The 19,392-nt window shown below is 33.9% G+C and overlaps 1 protein-coding gene and 3 non-coding genes across 4 annotated transcripts in view; 3 read left to right on the forward strand and 1 right to left on the reverse strand.

Annotated features, from left to right (window-relative positions):
- The window catches only part of LOC123701201 (ubiquitin-like protein 3), a 139,540-nt gene that overhangs the window by 119,304 nt on the left and 844 nt on the right, over positions 1-19,392 (forward strand). Inside the window, exons 2-3 of the mRNA XM_045648600.1 lie at positions 7,555-7,663; positions 18,756-18,923. Coding sequence (XP_045504556.1) covers positions 7,555-7,663; positions 18,756-18,923 — 277 coding nt within the window. The remainder of the gene's footprint in view (positions 1-7,554; positions 7,664-18,755; positions 18,924-19,392) is intronic.
- On the reverse strand, positions 2,834-2,906 carry Trnat-ugu. The gene has a single exon. It is a non-coding gene; the product is annotated as a tRNA-Thr (tRNA).
- Trnar-acg lies at positions 5,987-6,059 on the forward strand. Its single transcript has one exon. It is a non-coding gene; the product is annotated as a tRNA-Arg (tRNA).
- Trnat-ugu lies at positions 18,215-18,287 on the forward strand. The gene has a single exon. It is a non-coding gene; the product is annotated as a tRNA-Thr (tRNA).

Genomic DNA, 19,392 nt, shown 5'->3' on the forward strand with positions numbered 1-19,392 from the left:
CGTTATAATTTCAGAGTCAGGGTGAATGGGAGCGCTGAAGTAGGTCGTGCCTGAGGGCTATCACCGTTGAGAAATTGGACGGATTAAGTGCCCTTATATATTTGTTAGATGTAATCAAATTCTCTAGAGAAATGGATGAATTCTTACACGTCCAGGTAAACGTCAGCTGTTTAATCTAGATTGATGTTTTCTTGAATTCTTCATTTGTAAGAAGATTATTTTCGCTTTGTAGATTGTTCCATATCGAGCAACTATCGATTATGTAGTGTTAAGCCACTATTTAAAAGTTAATTCGATATTGGCTAATATAAACATAGTCTTCACTCACTTTTAACATTGAGTTGAAGAAGAAACAAAGAGGTGTTCGGAGTAAAGATTGATATAAGTAACAACAGACAAAACGAAGATGAAGCTGCAAAGTGTCTCAAAAACCTTTCTACTTTCCTTATGAGCTCTCATCGCCTTAAAAATATGTTCAAATTAGGAACAATAATCTGTTTTGGACAGCCCTGTGACATATCGATTCTGCGCTCTGCGGGTAGGCAACCAAATGGGTCCGTAAAATTGTTGTAATTGCTAGATTAGCGCACACGACCGCAACCTGACGGCTATCGTTACCGTTTCGATCTGATTGCTTCGGATCTACATCGATATGTTTAAACCTATCTGTAATTAAATAGCTTTTAGTATATACGTATCAAATTGCGTATGGGGATTGGTCATACTACATTGTGCTTTTTTATTTATCTAGATTTTATTTTCAAATAAGCTTCAGACCATGCGCTTGGACTGGTGTAAATTATCCTATTTTCTCTTATAGCAAAATTTATCCATCGCGAATGACATAGTTACAATTTAAAGTGTCTATTAAAGCTGGCAACACGAATTTTTCTTTTATTTTCAAAGAGTTTGAGTTGAACATCAAGTTGTGAAATACCAACTGGATAGACAAAATATATTCCTACTAGGTACTCGTACAAGTGTTGCTGCGCATTTATGTTTCAGTCAGTGAAACTGGCTCTTGATTTATTAATTGCACAAGTTCAGATGATTCCACAATCGCTGAATTATCTGTTCGTGAATTTGCCTTGTCTGCAACTATTCCATTAGATGGCTAATGAAGGAAAGCTATATAGTATATCTTTAATGTAATAGTACATATTTGCTTGATTTAAGCAGATCGCATAATTTTGAATAGGTATAATACCTATTCAAAATTAGACTAACTTGCAACTTTCATTTAGGAATTACAATCAGATTTAATATGGAAACCAAGCTTCTGTATAAACATTCATGTAATCCTATAAATAAAGAACGGCCTGTATGTGTGGATGAATTTGCGTCTGTAGTCCTTAGCAAATAGTTGAACAAAAGCTTGGAACGCCCGCGCCGTTCACGATGTTATTTTAAACTTTGATATTTTTCATTAAAATTTTATAATTTATCCAACGTTCTATTGTGGGGGGAAACTTATTAAAATTCCTTACGCGAATTATTTCGGCTCTAATAACGTTCCGACTTGGAGGCTTTCACGGGCTTTATTCCCGCGGGCTTTCGGGAAAATGTAGAAAAATAAACCTACGCTCATTCGTTGAAATATGAGGCAAAGGAAACAGGTCAATAGGCGGTTAAGGCAGCGTTGATTTATAGGCGGCCTATCGCCCGGGGCCAACATTATCGCTTATTGTTCATCACGCAATGGATCGGAACCTTTATCCTTATGATAATGGCAGTGTTATTACGTTTGTTCGTTTTGCTGTGTCGTATAAATGATCGTCTGTGTCAGCATGTCCGGGAATTGATTGCGAATTCTGAATGTGATACTATTTATCAAATGATAAAAATGATGATGACTGAAGAGTATCATTTCAGTTAATAATTCTTTAAACGCGTAATATAGAATCATCTTAGAAAAAAGTTAAAACAAAAATAAAAGTTATTTTAAAACTCCACAGAATAAACAAACATAGAACTGCCGTGCTTTTAAAGTAAAATTTATCAATAATATTAATAAAAATTTGGAAATTTTCACCATCGTATAGCTAGACCAATTAATGGATCAAAAAGCAACATTATACGTATAAATCTATTACTAACATTTAGGTTTAATTTGACCACTAAAATTATATCATGCATTGGCTGAATTAAATTCCATTGATCTATTATTATCAACCGTGGCCCCAAAAAATCATTGAAATAACCTACTCTATGAAAAGCTAAGTTTAGATATTCAAATGTAAGCCAAGTTAAGTGTTCGATCCAAGTTACCTGATAGAGCTGATGCGACTTAACCGTGGATCGATGTCGCTAACTTCCCCGACCTCTGGGGCAGCTCATTGAATATTTCCCATTAGCCTGTATTACTCTCCCTCTAAATTAAGAGGGTAAACTTTCGTTATATACCTTCTTTAGTGATGCTCGAAACTATAGCACTTGAAGCCTCTGTTTTGTATTTACTCTATAGACTGGTAGGTAGTCTGTATAGTAAGCTTTTTATTACTGATAGGTACTACATTATCTTTTTAGTAATATTTCAACTGTTCTTATTATATTAATTCAAATATAGGTATCGGTGTTGTAGGTACCCAATATTATTTTTAAATATCAATGACGTATTTACAAGATCAATTGCCTTTTATATTAAATGTTTCCCTAAAGTAGACAAAACAAATTAGCTCTTTAACAGAATTTACTGGGCTGTTGAAAATTAAAAATCAAAATATGTACACAAATTATCAACAGATTAGGTAAATGGTGTGTTGTGAAAAAAATTAAAGGTATGTAGTGATTTTTTTCCAAAAATAAAAATTAAAAAAAAGCAAGCAACCAATGCTGCCTCCAGAGAGATTTGAACTCTCGACCCCTGGTTTACAAGACCAGTGCTCTAACCCCTGAGCTATGGAGGCTCGTGCTGGAGAAGCGAAATTACAAAACGTTTTTATTTTATTCTTACTTAAACTAATTGATGGTAGACAAAAGAGGTAAATAATATATTTTTTTTAATTAATGTAATAATAACTTCTAAATCCAAACTAATATTATAAATGCGAAAGTAACTCTGTCTGTCTGTCTGTTACTCAATCACGCCTAAACTACTGAACCAATTTTCATGAAATTTGGTATGGAGATATTTTGATACCCGAGAAAGGACATAGGCTACTTTTTATCCCGGGAAAATGACGCATTCCCGGAAATCCCACGGGAACGAGAACTATAACTATAACTGCGCAGGCGAAGCCGCTGGCGGAAGCCTAGTATGGCATAAGTAAAACATAAACAAATAGCTAATCTATATGAACTGCTTGCTATTTTGTTTTTAATCACCATGTAATAGATGATAACGATACTTCTAAAGAAAATCGTATTAGGCAACAGCTAATATTAGTTGTTAGTAATTAAAATAACAACATGTATTTCCTTTCAGCATTATTATGTAAATTTGCATTTGGTATATTGTTATGAAAAATTCTGATTCTTTTAAGTTTTAACTTAATATTATGCTTTTATTTACTACACCGAACTGTATCGACCTCTATATATTATGTATAATAAATAATTATTGATATTTGTTTTACATAATGAATGATATTTAAATAATTCTCTACTTTCTGATAAATTGATAGCATTTTATCGAAATCGTAAAATATTTCGCAAAGTAACAAACGTACTGACAAATAACAGTTATTAATAACTTTTTATCCTAAGGCTGGTTTCAGAGCTTGACCGACCATCAGTGCGTACCGTCGGTCCTGACGATGCGCATCAACAATTGTATGACTATGACACTAATACGCATGACAATACGCGTGCGTATGGTCGGTCTAGCTATGAACGGTTTTATGAATTTCCATACATATGACAAGCGCGACTGACGTACGCACTGATGGTCGGTCAAGCTCTGCAACCAGCCTAAGTGCCAGCTTCATCCCCACCCGGTTATATCCGTGATAGCATATTTAACCCAAATATAAAAATATTTAAATTCAAACTGAAAGCTAAAGGTCTCGTATCCAGATACTATAAAACTGATCGTAACTAAATTAAAGCAATAGCTTTAGCTATTATAACGGTCAAAACAATAACGAGCCACATGCCGCTATAGAATCGACGGTCGACCAATCGATGTGGGCAGACCTTGAATGTGGAAGACAGTGCACTCAAGATGTGTAGTGTCGGTTAGCGTACGAGCCGCTGGCATCGTGCCAGGTGCTGACTTACCCTACTGATAATATACTGCTGCTATGGTAGAAATGGTTGATTGATTTTTGCTGCTGTATGATCGGGTTATTGTTGATTAAGTTGCCTTTGATGTGAGCCATACATTTGCTAGGGAGTGTCATTCGAAAGGTCGTGCGTCTATTAGTTAGGTGCAAATGCATTGACGTGTTGATGTGGTTGTTAATGAGCAGGGAACACTAATAATTATTATCAGCTATTAAGTCAAGAATGTAGTCTTAATAAGTTAATATACATATATATTAAATCTCGTGTCACAATGTTTGTCCTCAATGGACTCCTAAACCACTTAACCGATTATAATAAAATTCGCACACCATGTGCAGTTCGATCCAACTTGAGAGATAGGATAGTTTAAATCTCAAATCGTTTTAGAGAAAGCGGGCGAAGCCGCGGACGGTAAGCTAGTATAGTATATATTGTGAAGACGTTTACGTATTGAATTTAAATTTATTTCGCATCTAAATTTAAATTTATAAAGATTGTCATCATCTACTCAGGTAAATGTAGCATTGCTTGGAACATTTTTCATACCTTATGGAATTGCTAATTTCACCCTACGATCATTTTAAACATCACCAAACTGATTGGATGACTGTCGACAATTTTTTGCTGCATCAATCAATTTTAAGCTCTCTTCCGAAGACGCTTCCCCCCGCGCCAGCTCTGCAATGCGGTCCACTGCTGCAACGTTGTTCTTTTAATATTTTACTTATATTGGTATTTGGTATATATCCTTGGTACGAGTTAATGAGGTAAACCTCTTAACAGCGCTGCATGCTGCATAATGAAGGCATACTGATGTGCTTCGTTTGCCTTCCTTCTATGGGTTGTAACTTGTAATTAAAAGGAATTAAGGGTAATTGTTATGAAATTAATACAAGTTTGGTCTAGATGCGAGCTTGACCTTAACCCGTCAGCTGTATTGTGTATGTTTCAAGTCTATTAAGGAAATTGTTTATTTTGAGGGTGGTCTCGTATAAATTTTTCATAAGTAAATAAAGATGAGTAAGATTAATGTGCTCTTTCAAAACGGGGCCGTATTTAATACACTAATGGCATAATAAGCAACGTAAATGCATGAAAATATGCTAAATCTCCCGCGCTTTCGCAACACGACCACAAGCCAGCAAAAATAACAATGGCGGATAGCTCCCGGTTGGCGGGAAAAATGAAATATGGCCGACGTAACACTGGGTGTCCCTGGGCGCAGTGTGTTATATGAAAGTAGCTTTTTCAAAATATATTTTAGACGAACTTTATGCTTTAGTGGTTTTAATAATGTTTTTTTGAAAGCCGTGTTGTTTAAGGCAATTCCTATTAAAATGTATTTTCTGATGGATTTCAGAAAATTATATAGTGTGTAAATAAATTTTGTGTTAGAGGTTCCAATATTTTGAAATAAAAATAACTAAGTATAATAATAAATAATAATTAATAACTATATTATAATAAAACTATATATATATATATATATGTATTAACTATAATATATACTAATACATATGTAATTATGTAATAACTTTAAAGCATTTAATTTTTTCCCCAAAAAATCAGCCAATAATATTATAGTAATGTATTTGTTAATAATCCAACCTTTTTCATAAAAGATAATTTAAACGTTTAAAAGACACTTATTAAAAGTATTGATAAACACAAATTATAATATTATGTTTAATATTTTATACTCAAATCTACTTATGTAACAAGTTGAAATAATGTAATAGATAATTTTGAGGATTTACCAACCGGCCCTGTGGCGCAACGGATAACGCGTCTGACTACGGATCAGAAGATTCCAGGTTCGAATCCTGGCAGGGTCGATGGTCCTTTTTTATTTTTTGACTTTATTTTATTTTGTTTTTTTAATATGATATTGTTGTGCTTTAATTTTATTTATGTAAATGTCGAACATAATTTTTATTTTTTAATTAAATACAAAACAATAATATATAAACGGTATGTACCTACACAACTTATTTGAATACTTTTTTACGATGTTTTTGAGTGATAAGAGTTTAAAAATAAAATATATTCTAGAAATCAAACAATATATCACAATGCATGGACATAAATTCACATTATGCAAACAAAGACGAGGGTAGATCATAAAGATTATAGATATAACATTAATTTAAACAGTTCACGTTGCTTTAGTATTTTTTACGGGCGTTGTTTGATTTATGATAACGTTATGAAGACTATCAGACTTTCCCTTGTTTTTGAAAATATATTGTTATCTCGGTTAGGGAGCATTCAAGTATTACGTAACGCAATTTTTGTAGATTTTTGACCCCCCCTCCCCCCCTTATAACGCACCATAACGTTTTTCTATACTCCCCCCCCACTCTCTAAACGTTACGTAACACTCCAAGTGACCATTTTTACCCTGAAGTCGAAAAAAAGTACTTATGTTACAGATTTTATCCTTGGTATAGCTTTAATTAATAAATGTAAATAGCCTTAACAGTATTAATACAAAATAAAACAAAAGGTTTTTAATCCGCAACACCTGCGTATTTTGTTTATAATCATCATCACTAACAAATACTGACAACGAGAACAACAATAAATGATGTTTAATACAATCTAGGGATTCACTGAAATATAAACAAAAAGGGTTGCCAATTTTGGAGTTTTAATTCCCTATTTTTTTTTTAAAAAACAATTTTACGTAACGTGTTGTAAGAAAGACCCCCTCCGCCTCTGTAACGCATCGTAACGTTTTACGAGACCCCCCCCTCCCCCCAAATTGCGTTACGTATTACTTGAATGCTCCCTTACAGTGTGAGGATAATATACCCTTGGATATTTTTTCTGTTGAGAATATATTAATGTCAGCCGACATTAGCTATATGTAATATCTTATATGAAGTACCTACCTGTATAGTAGGTACCATTTCAGATTCATTTTCAAGTAGAAGGACGTGATGTAAATTGTAATGCTTTAAAAATACATATATTCTTTAACTTTGATAATTGTATAAAGCTGGAAACTCAAAGACTTTTTGCTTCTCTACTACGTCAGTTTTCCATACATACAATAATGCCACAGTATAAAGAATGGTTATTCATTTTGCGTATTCACATTCATTCATGTTAACTATTGTAAGAAACCATCAGTTCGGAAGAAAATAATGGAACAAAAAATAATGTAATCTAGTTATTCTGTACACAACTATAACAGTAACAGACTGCAACAGAGTACTAAGAGCAATAAGATGTTGCTAAAATAAAATCGGTCTTCTATATGTACAGAATGGATATTGGACACAGAACGCAACAACACAGTACTTAACGTTGTATCACTTGTTCCAGATAAATCTAAGATTAATCCTCGTGTCGGGGAAGACGAAGGAGTTCGTGTTCAGTCCAGTGGATTCGGCCGGCGACATAGCGCTACACGTTTACGACAATTGGCCTGAAGGTAAATACTACAAACTTATCACTTAACCCATTAGATGTATAGAACTCTTTTTTGATAGAGCGCGCAACCTAGTGGTTCGCAAAATGGTAAGCGATCGACACTTTTGAACAACAAAAGTAGGGGCGCAATCTGAAAATGCGCTGTAATCTGGTTATGAAAAGGATTAGGTAATACTTCTGGTAATAAATTAAATTAATGATGAATTACGTCGTCTATATCGTCTACAAAATTATGTTTATGGAAATATTATTATAAAAACACATACATTGCAATTTGCAATTACCGTGCTCGATCGCCTTTTTTCGAATATACCCAGTGCTATAATTCATAAGGATTCAGATAGGCATGTTCAATCGAGTGTGGGTCCAACGTAATACTTTTATGGAAATAAAAACCTTATTCATGACATTATAATGACTTTTCTCCCATAAAGCACTAATGGGGTACTCGATGGCGCGATTTAATATAAAAAGTGTGAATCTCGGGCAGTAATGGCGCGCAAAATAATTTATGTAGACACTTATTATTTTGGTACTTAATACTTCTTTTCCTGTGTCATTAATATTTTGGAAAGGTGGAAGTAATTTCTTGTGGATTATGGTCGTTTTTAATTGAATTTATGGTAAATGGGGCGTATTTTTGTACAAAGTTTAAGAGGGATAAATAGTTACAGAATTTAATTTGATAATATTTCATTTAAATGTGCGTTAGTTGACAATATAATTTGTTTTAGCTTACTTTAACAATTTAGTTTAATTCATGACAATTTTACGTGATTCACAATCTCATACATTGCCAGAAATAAATTTTTGTTTTCAATATAAGTTAAAACACTATAATAATAGAGAAAAATCGTGTAAAATATAGTATTTGTTTCTAGAGCACTCACAGTTGTGGCGTGTACGTGCTGCATTTAATTCAAAGGTGAAATTAAAATAAAGCCTGACAAGGTCAGGTCAGCAGTGCTCCCTTTATTAGATATACTTTGTTACATATATAACGTAGAAAGGAACTGAATTTTTTTAACATGCATCAGGATTCAGGAGCTAAGATTACATTAAAGACTTGGTTTAATTTTAAATGAATGAACTTTTTAGTCATTTAGATCTGACATGCACCAACTTAAATAAGTTTATTTTTTTTACATTTTTGAAAAAAAATTCCTTATCCCTTCCAAACTTATAGACGCCATCATAGAATTTCCTGAAAATAAAGACAATACGAAAGCCTTCCGGAAGGAAATTTATTTACTTACACAAATAAAAAGGATTCCAAATACAGCTGTGCACGAACGGTACGGTTCGGCGATGTTTGCGTAGACAAGTGCGTTTGTGCTGCAAAGTGCAAGTAGCCAGATGCAACCCTCCCGGCGACTGGCAGCCTCGTGCGGCCGGGAGACGAGCGAATTGAAAAAAATATATATCCAATATTTTCAATAGACGCGGCACTTGTTTTGATATTAGCAACACAGAAACGCTAATTTCTGTTAATCCGAAAATAAATTTGCATAGACACAGATACACATATATAAGTAATTAAAGAGAAACTAAAAATAAACGACGCTCGTTTAATGGACACGCAGCAAGGATGCGATGCCCGCGGGGGGAACCGGGCAAAGAGAACTAATTCCGGGGCTTATGTACACGCATCGTCGACTATTGAAGATTTTACAAGTGCTCCCGAAAGAGTGCTTCATATTTTATTATAGAATATAAACTAATTTTTATCCGAAGGTTATTGCTTTTGTCTTAACCTAGTTTGTTTTTGGAATTTTAATGTTATAAAGCACTTTTTTAATCTGTGTTATATTTACCATCGCATATTACCTATGTTAACATAAGTTTTGGGTACTTTTAAACAATGCAATGTTATAATTGGATTATCGAATAATTCAGTGCTTCCGAGTTGCGTACAATAGAATCGATAGTGAATCTAATCGTACATTATTTCAGCCGTATCGGCAGAATCAGCAAGGGCGGAATTCTTATCAAAGGGCGCTAATTCCGTTTACTTTCCATTTGTCCCCAGTGCACACAGATGGGCTAATCCACACCCTCTTTGTTTTACGTGGTGGTAATCAATACGTGCATTACGGCTCTCAAGATTTTCTTCTCTTTCTATAAAATTCTCGTGTCACAATGTTAGTTACCATACTCCTCCGAAATGTCTGGACCGATTCTCATGAAATTTTGTATGACTATGCAGAAATTAAAAGAATGGTTCAACATCTATATTTCATACCCCTTAGTGATAAGTAGTGTTGCCCAAATGCAAGAACAAGACGAGACTTAGCCAGTCTTGGTCTTGGTCTTGCGCCAATACATCTGGTCTTGGTCTTGGTCTTGGTCTTGCGCTCCCAGTCTTGGTCTTGGTCTTGGTCTTGCAGCAAGAGTCTTGCAAGTCTTGCAATTACCTATTAGTCTATTACTATTTATTAAAGTTTACTTTAAATCTTAGAAAAACGTATTAGAATTGGAACATTGTGAGCTTGAATTAACATAGCCATAGTAAAGATCAAGCAGATTAATAAATAACTGAAGATTTGATAAGAAATTCGAAAAATCAACTGACCTATATGTCGTTTTCCATGGAATTAACTGTTTCTTAATAAACATTTATGATTTAAACATTTGATTATTTTTCATTTAAGCTTACATTTGCTAAAACATGTAAAAAAAATTAATTACCTACAAATAACTTGACTGTATTTTAAAGAAAAATACTTATCTGTTTAGAAAGAGATTGAACCCTCAAATTATAAGAAATTTAATAAAAGAGTTTTACGATTTATCATTTATTTGAATAAAAAAAAACATATAAGTAATCAATATTATAATATATACTTACTAGAATGAATTAATATGACATCTACTACCTATCCTTACCATTTTATCCTAATCATAATACTACTTGCGTGATCAGTATAATGTATTCATTTTCATTCTAAGCACTCTGAAACTTATTTATTCTATGGAACACCTGTAGGTACTCTTAAATAAATTCGAAATTATTTTGCATGAGTATACCTACGCCCTATGGCGGCAATCAAATAGTGTCAAATGTTATGATTTCGGCGTGGCGGCCACGATTGTTTTAGATTTCAAAAGAAGCCGCCAAGTTTTTCGGAAGTACATGGGTGTATCATAACCATGTACTTCCGAAAAGCGGCAAATTTCTTTGAGAAGTAAGTACAAAACCTTTGATGTCGCATTATCAAAGTGCCGATGCGATGGTTAAAACATAACTATGCATGCACTCAGTTTGATTTTAATAGATATTTTTTTTATTCGCTGTTTATGGTAGTAATGCGCATAGGTCCAGTTTTTCATATTCTTTGATACAGTTTTTTGCGTCTCATAGAATTCCTAAGCGTACCTACCTAGTTATACACCGAACTGTTACACCTAACTACTCAGTGAAATAGCGCTAAGTCCTAGTTGCAAGACGCAAGAGTCTTGCAGGCTAAGTCTTGTTCTTGCTCAAGTCTTGCACGGTCAGTCTTGGTCTTGGTCTTGCTAAAAATACGCGGTCTTGTTCTTGGTCTTGGTCTTGCAAAAACGCAAGACGCAAGACCAAGACTGCAAGACCAAGACTGAATTTGGGCAACACTAGTGATAAGAGTACCTACGTTAGAACAACATACAGTTAGTCTTTGTATAAAAATGTATTATAGAACATTTTAGTAGGCGTTTGCGTAATGGTCTTGAAAATTTATCGATAAGTTATATTAAAAGCGTCTATTAATATATTTCCATTAAAGAAAGAAAATACATTATAGTCCGTTTTCTTATGGGCATGCTTGTATGGAAAGGTATACATTTTTGAGTAAAGCAATGCCATTTGGTATCAATGTTGTACTCGTCCACCTAAGCCCAAATCGCCCGGTAGCCAGTCTTTACTCCCCTGCAGAAAGGAGGGAGGGGGGGTTATAGAAAAGAGCGCCCGGCGCTCCGAAAATAAGTTCTGGCGGAGCCATTTGGACCTATGAGTCAAGTTTGGTATCGTTTTCAGGTAACTAGATGATGCCTGATTCATTCCCCATACCAGTTTTTTAGGGTTACGTAGCAAAATATGTCACAATCCTTAAAATAATGAACTTTTGGCAGTGGCAAAATCCAAACAAACCAGTATATTTTTATATTTTTGTACTAAACCTGGTTTATAAAAAATACTTTCGGAAAGACCATTTAATGCAGATTATAAAAACATTAACATGTAATATATATTTTACCATTTCCAATGTAAAATTAATTATAGGAAGTATAGTAAAGCTCGTTAGCGCAGCATAGGGGACGGCTAATAGAACCGAAAAATAAGCGATACTAACAAATAAAAACCAGCCAAGTGCTAGTCTGACTTGTTCATTGAGTGTTTCGTACTTATTTGTCCCATACCATGTTAACTTGCCTGGTAGAACCTGGTTAACTGATACACACACACTTTCGTCTTTATAATATTAGCGTGATTTTAAATCATCTTTAAATTATAAATGAAGTCAGGTAACATTGTTAAAAATAAAGATATATAATAATAGAACGTTTTTGTATTAATAATAATGACAACCACCTCCACAATTACATAATTCGGTACATTTGAGCTGGCATATTCAATCCGGAACTACAAGATTTCACGTACCAACATCTTATCAATTCAAAGCTTCTCTTTTCTTTTTATTACAGATGGGCAAGGAATATTTTGATTTTTTTTAGGCCCCCAAATATATACACTATACAGCCTGTAAAACTGCCCTTGAGGTGTGTTTCGATCTGCCTATCTGTGTTTGTTTAAAATTTGTTTGCAACTCTCATTTACTGTCACAGCGGGGTAAGATGTGAAAAACAAAAATGTTCTTATAATACTTATAAAAAATATAAGTTCTGGATAAGAGCATCTTTAAAATACTGTGACCGTCCTTACGCTATCATGCATTGTAATAACAAACATTTTAATTTCACTGTCTGTATATTTGCCACTGTAAAGTGTTTCAAATTACACTCGGATTATTGGAATTACATTCGGAATTCGGATATGTCTATTGCACGTGTACCTATAGTTCTTTTAGACCTTCTAGCTTTGGAACACACGATATAGTAGTAGTAGCCAAAATAGTGTTAATAAGAATTATTGTTTATAAGAACAGTCGAAAGATATGGCTAGTAGCAAGCAAGCGGCGTTTGAAAGAAATAAATTATAAGTACCTATATTACAGGTTAGTTCAATTTTAAGATTTCATTTGTTAATTGTAATAACATTCCAGATAGTATTTTGATGCATAATATTCATTCGATATTCAGGTTTTATCTTACCTTTCACACTAAAACTTCAGATTACGAACTCGAGCCCCTCGAGCCCCGTAGCTTCCAGACTTTACAATTCAATAATATCGAAATCATTAAGTCGTCCTGTCTTTCACGTCCTAACCATTAATTAATCCAATACAATGCCAAAAAAACAAGCATATTACAAACAGGATTGCCTTATCAACAATAACAAAAGCTAAGTGCGTTTGTTACCGGCCGGCGCACGCTCGCCGACCGCCGTCGCGTTCCGCCCACGCAACGCGCGAAAAATAGAATAATTAATTAAGTGATCGGCGAGAGGGCTGCAGGAGGGCGATGACTCTGTACTGTGTGAATGTACACGTATTTTGTGGTACATTGCTGATTTATGGTACCAGTGCAGTAATAATTAATACTAAATACATATTCAATTACATTGGTATGTAATTGGATTTGTTTAACCCAAACTAAGCAGAGTACGTATTATTGTTCCAGTTGGGAGGATTAGCTATTCAATCTATGCTAGTGCAACAAGAGTCAGCACATATTAATAGTATCAAGTAGTGTATATTTCCAGGAATATGCTATCTCGAAGAAGCAATTCTTCATGGAAGTGCCAAATATTGATCGAAAGAAAAAAAAGCAGGTCTGTTACTGGTACTGTTTCTGAAGATATCGTCGAAAGCGCAAAAGCAAAAATGCTATACGTAATCTCTGTACATATACAGGGTGTAATCATTAAGTGTGCACAGGCGATTATTTCGTAATTACAGATATCAAAAAACTTTAAACTGATATCGATAGCCCAACCGCTTTACCTAATGAGTAAAATGACAATAATAATTTTTTTTAAATAAAACGGGTAATATCCAATACATTAGTACATTGTACGTGTAATCAAATTGACCTACATACACCAGTTATTTTAGACCTACACGAGGAAAGAGATTGAGTTTCCCTTGTCTCTTGTTGTATTATATTGAGTCGTTAACTTATACATTCAGCGAGGCATCAGTATTCCGTATAAAACATTTATAAAAGTGAAATGTAGGCTGTAACCTCGGTATTTTGAAATCCGTACATATTGATAGGAATGTCTGAATTCGAATTAGTTTTGCATCACCGTTTAGCGAACGGAAAGTTTAAATTATCGATTTACGAATTATACAGAATGTTATCAAAATGTGTTGGGAATTTAGCAATATTATAATGTTTATTTTATGGAGGCTGATATAATAAAAACACTATTAATGTTTTTTACCTCGCAAGTTTTGGATAGAATGTGACTGGTTTAATTTCTGAAATAAGGAAAAATCCCTAAAATTAACATAAAAATTAAGCTTCGCGTGTTCGATAGAAATTGAATTTATCGAAAAGCCGAGTATGACGTTAAGGCCATTACAAACATTACCACATGCACCTATATGCATCTGACACAGGTCGCGGTCTGTTAGATGAAGGGCTTAACAGTGTGAGATCGGTGGATGCTGCGGGTCAATGACCCGAGCCAGACGGTGACCTTGTGTGCCTTGTGATTAGTTACTGTGTATGAATGCTCTTTATAACTATTAATGCAATATATTCCTCATTTATATGTGAAGTTTTAAAGTTTATGTATACCTAGTCGAAATATGAGGTTTGTAAAAAAATGAAAAAAAATACTCAAATATTAGAAGGTTACTCGATACTATAATTAAATATGTAACCTACGCAGAAATGCTTAAAATATTAACAAAGAACAAAAGAATTAAAATCATAAAGCCCAATTTGAGACGTCTTTCGTAAAAAATGTTTTAAACAAAATAAAATGTATTTACGTTTATTATTTCTTTGGATTGTTAAATAGATTCTAAAGATGTGTTTATATTTATGGTCTAGAATATTTTCCAAGGATTCAGACATTCTCATGAAGTTATAGTTGCTAGACGAATTACTGTACTTTCTCCTCAAAATCGAACCTCAAACAAGATTCTTATCCGCTCATCAATATTACTTGGAACTAATACCATTAAATAAATAAAAGCAGCTCTCACAAAGGATATGAAAACATATAAACGGCAATTAGTCACGTTAACGAGACGGTAATTAACAGCTGCTTTATGTTAACGTTGACTTAGTATGCATATTGCTCAGTTTATCAGTCACCAATGTGTGTGTGTGTGTGTGTGTGTGTGTGTGTGTGTGTGTGTGTGTGTGTGTGTGTGTTGATAAGTTGTATGGATGTGTGTGTTGTCGTAGTATGTATGACTTGAATAAACAGTATCTTCAATTGGAATTCGTAGGTGGATGAAACATCGTATTAAGAAGTAGGATATAATTGAAAATACGAAATAATAAATAATTCAAACTTAGGAACAACTGCTAGAGGCTAAATCTTTATTGTAATCGATATCCAATTTATTTTCTTCTGATGATACAAGTATGCCGAATTTTAACATGAATTATGTACATACACATTATTGATGTGCTATACAAAATTACTTGCCCTATACACATAACTATTTACCATTTACACTCATTAAAATATCTCGGAAATGCGTGTAATTATATATTATACGCGTATTTAGCTGGTACTTAGTGGATGGTTATCTTGGGGTCGATTGAGGTTACGTCGATAGAACTGTGGTCAAGGCGAAACCTAGGGTTAGTTAGCAATAACTATTTAGTACTAGATTTAATTTGATTCAAGGGTTCTGAGTAAGGGCGTTTTAACGGCGTAGTATTAACAAAATTTGTTTTTTATGGTGAAAAGTCATGCCTGAATATAAGTTTCAGCTTTCAGGGTACCTAGTACCTACTTAATACTGTACTGTATTAACACAATTGTTAAAATATTAAATCTGAAATTATAATTCTTCACAGTTATAGAAAGCAGAAGCAGAGAATCCTAATTTCTTATAACTTAACGTGAATATAATTTCTAAATAAAAGTAATTAGAACGGAAACACCACAAGTAACCCCAGCTTTTCCGATAAATTAATTTCTCCACGTGATTTCACGTAGCGCAGGACGTAGGTGGGTAGGAGCCGAGGAGTGAAATAAAGCGTGATTATTTTAAAGTCGCAATCCCATTTAGCGCAGGTGTTGTGCCGGCTGCCGGCACGCGATACCGCAAGGCTACAAACATCTACATGTACTGCGATAGCCGATATAGTCGGCTGGTATAGCCAGTATGTACATAGTAAAAATAAGTATGTTATCTTCGAACAAAGAACCTCCTGACACAAGCATTTTATTTGCTTTCTAGGAGTGTTCCAATCACAAATTAATTTAAGACCTAATGTAAAAGAAAGAAAGAAATAATTTGAATTTGAATCTTCGAACAAAGGTACATCTCGCCGTTTGTATGTACGTGGTGCGCTTGGCCACGCCCCCCGTTCATGTGTTTGTTTATACAATTATTTAAAAAATCAATGTGATAACCACAGGTGACGACAAAAAAAAACCCTGTGCCTCGCAAGTTAAGGTACCGTGCGCTCCTATAGACGCCGGGAGTTGGCTTCTTCTCTCTTTTTACTATGGCGATAGCCGTGTAGCCAGATGAGTTATTGCCAGTATATGTATGTGTTTAATCTGTGGCTATAGCCCCTCGAGCCTTGGCTGGACTAAGCCGCGGAGTATATGTCTTGACGGCTAAAGCCGCGGTCCTATAATGATGTTATAATGCCTAATCTTTCCAATGTATTGAGAGAAGAGATAGAGATACGGCAGAATATTATTTCTTGATAATAATGGTAAACTAATACAAAGTAAACAATATATGGATGATAATTTCGTGATGTACCTGTTAAGTTAGTTTTAACTTTTAGGTAACGAACAATTATTCACATATCACGCATCTATTCCCAAAACTTTAAGCTGAATTTCGTATGTAAGAGTAGGTACATCGGCATTTAACCAATTTTTCCACTCTGCAGCAGAATTCTGTTTAAATTTCTCGAACATGCTGCCGAGAATTTCCCAATAAAATTTTCGAATCCATATTGAAACCAGCATTCCAGATTCGGTAGCCATTACATGAATATGGTTATACGTTTTTGCAATTTAATTAATCAATAGTCTTTACTAAATACTAATAACAATAATTAATGGACGAAATAATATCTTCAGGTAATGCAATAACAAAAATATAGTAGATACGTAAATAACATTTTAAAATATAAAAAATAGACTCATAAATTAAAGGTATTTCATTCTGTTTATCGCCAACGCCAACTAGATTGTATTTTTTTAGTTCAATTGAAAAAAAAATCAATTGTGTTTAATTAGCTTGTAAAAGAGTATAATTGCAAAGACTAAGAGCAAAAACGAAGTCTTGAGAAAAACTAGTATCGTCTAAACTGTAATAGAACAAAAAAAAGTAAATAAAATCAATTTTCCACTAACTAGAGCTATAAACTTCGTTATTTATTGGAGTTGAACGCTAATAAGCTATCATGATAATTGCTACGGATTTGATTCTGTTATAATTTGTAGTTTTTGTTTCTAGTTGTTACTCTTTTTCCTTTAGTTTTTGTTGCATTAATAATTAGAAATAAGGGTCGACTAACGTCTTGACATTAGAGTTATCATTAAGTGATAGACAAAAAATGATTTATACCGCAATTATTAATAATAACGATAAACATACCTATACGGTAAACCCAAGTTTATATAAACAGCTGTTTAGAGTTAAACGTCAATTATTAGTGTCAGTTGAACTGATGTAAGTAGCTTATAGAGGAAAAAGACAGTGATAAATATGTAAGGAGCTGTAATAATTATTAAGTTATAAATTCATTACGATAGTAGTACCATTATTAGTCTGTGATAGTACCTTGTTAGCTTATTAAATATTATTTTGTAAGAAGTAACTATTCTGGATCAATATTTTTTATTGCAGTTTTTGTTACGTTATATATTACTTAATAAAGTATTAAGGGCACAAAACCTGATATAGTTTGTATTGAGTACGTTTCACCAATATGAACGAGAATAATTTTCATTGAAATACTACCTAAGTGCCACCGTTTTTTGCCACGGGAATCTATCATATTTTAATTCCTGTATTGTATTTATTTATTTTCAATTTGTAAAATACTCTTCTTTATCTTTATCTATCCATAAAAAATTGGAAATGCAAACACTCACACTACACTTTTGAATACAGCGCCATCTATGTTTATATTTACTAACTACGGAGATTGCGCATGTTGTATTCATATCTGTGCTTGTGTGCGTTAGCGGCCGTGTTGTTGAATACGATTCGATATTACAAAGATGTAACCATGCGCCTCCATAGCTCAGGGGTTAGAGCACTGGTCTTGTAAACCAGGGGTCGAGAGTTCAAATCTCTCTGGGGGCATCTCGTGAAATTGTTTTTTTTCTCTTTTTTTATTTACGTAGGACTTACAGCATTTTTGTTATTTCATTCAATGTAAATAAAGCGATTCAATTTTTTTTGAATTACTTTGGCTATCCGGCAGGCAATATTATATTATATAGGTATTATATGATAGCTTTGAGATTTTTTTTTTTATAAAAATGTTTTGATAAATTTGCTTTAATATGTTATGAGATTTTTGGTATTGTTTTAAATTAAAATATGGAATTTACATGCGCATATTTAAGTAATTCGTAATATTTTTTCATTATTACAATTTTTTAACTAGCTATAATTTTGTTAAATTTTTTAATCATTTCGAGTCAGCAAACTAGTATATTTTATAGAATACGTAAGAGTAACGATTTAGTTCTATAAAATGTATGAAAAATATGCATAGGTTGGCTAATTCTGTAATAATTTATTAATTTATCAACCATAAATTTCCAGCGGACTGGTCGTCAGAGTGCGTGTCGCGCGCGGAGATCCTTCGGCTGATATACCAGGGCCGCTTCCTGCACAGCTCGGTGACGCTCGGCGCGCTCGGGCTGCCGCTCGGCCGCACCACCGTCATGCACCTCGTGCCGCGCGAGCACCTGCCCGAGCCGAACTCGCACGGTATGTGCTACTTGCTTGTGTGTATGTCCTAACTCCTAGTGAGTCGTGTGCGCCTGGTACACATGAGATCGTGATCCTGCGGCTGATTCATATTAAAATTACCTACTGAAGAGATTTTTAGTTTTATGCTTTTTACGTCGATGGTCAGCGTGACTCTAAAACCAGCATACATAATTAACTTTTTGTATGATCTCACGCAATTTGTCGACTTTCTTTCCCTATTTGAATGAGATTTCTTTAAAATTTTAAGATAACGACGTGATCATATTATGATTGGCCACTAAAAAAATATCACCTTGGTGCTTCTATTAGTATAAAAATTATTTCTAATAATAATAACCTAATATTTACAGAAGTCCGATGGAGTTAACACAACCTTTCCCATTATTTTCTTCCTTGTCCATTCCGTTCCTCATCCCGTAAGTCCTCACACACATTTTTATGAAATTTTCTTTTACATGATAATTTT

Source organism: Colias croceus, chromosome 21, assembly GCF_905220415.1.
Source record: "Colias croceus chromosome 21, ilColCroc2.1".
Lineage (NCBI taxonomy): Eukaryota > Metazoa > Arthropoda > Insecta > Lepidoptera > Pieridae > Colias > Colias croceus.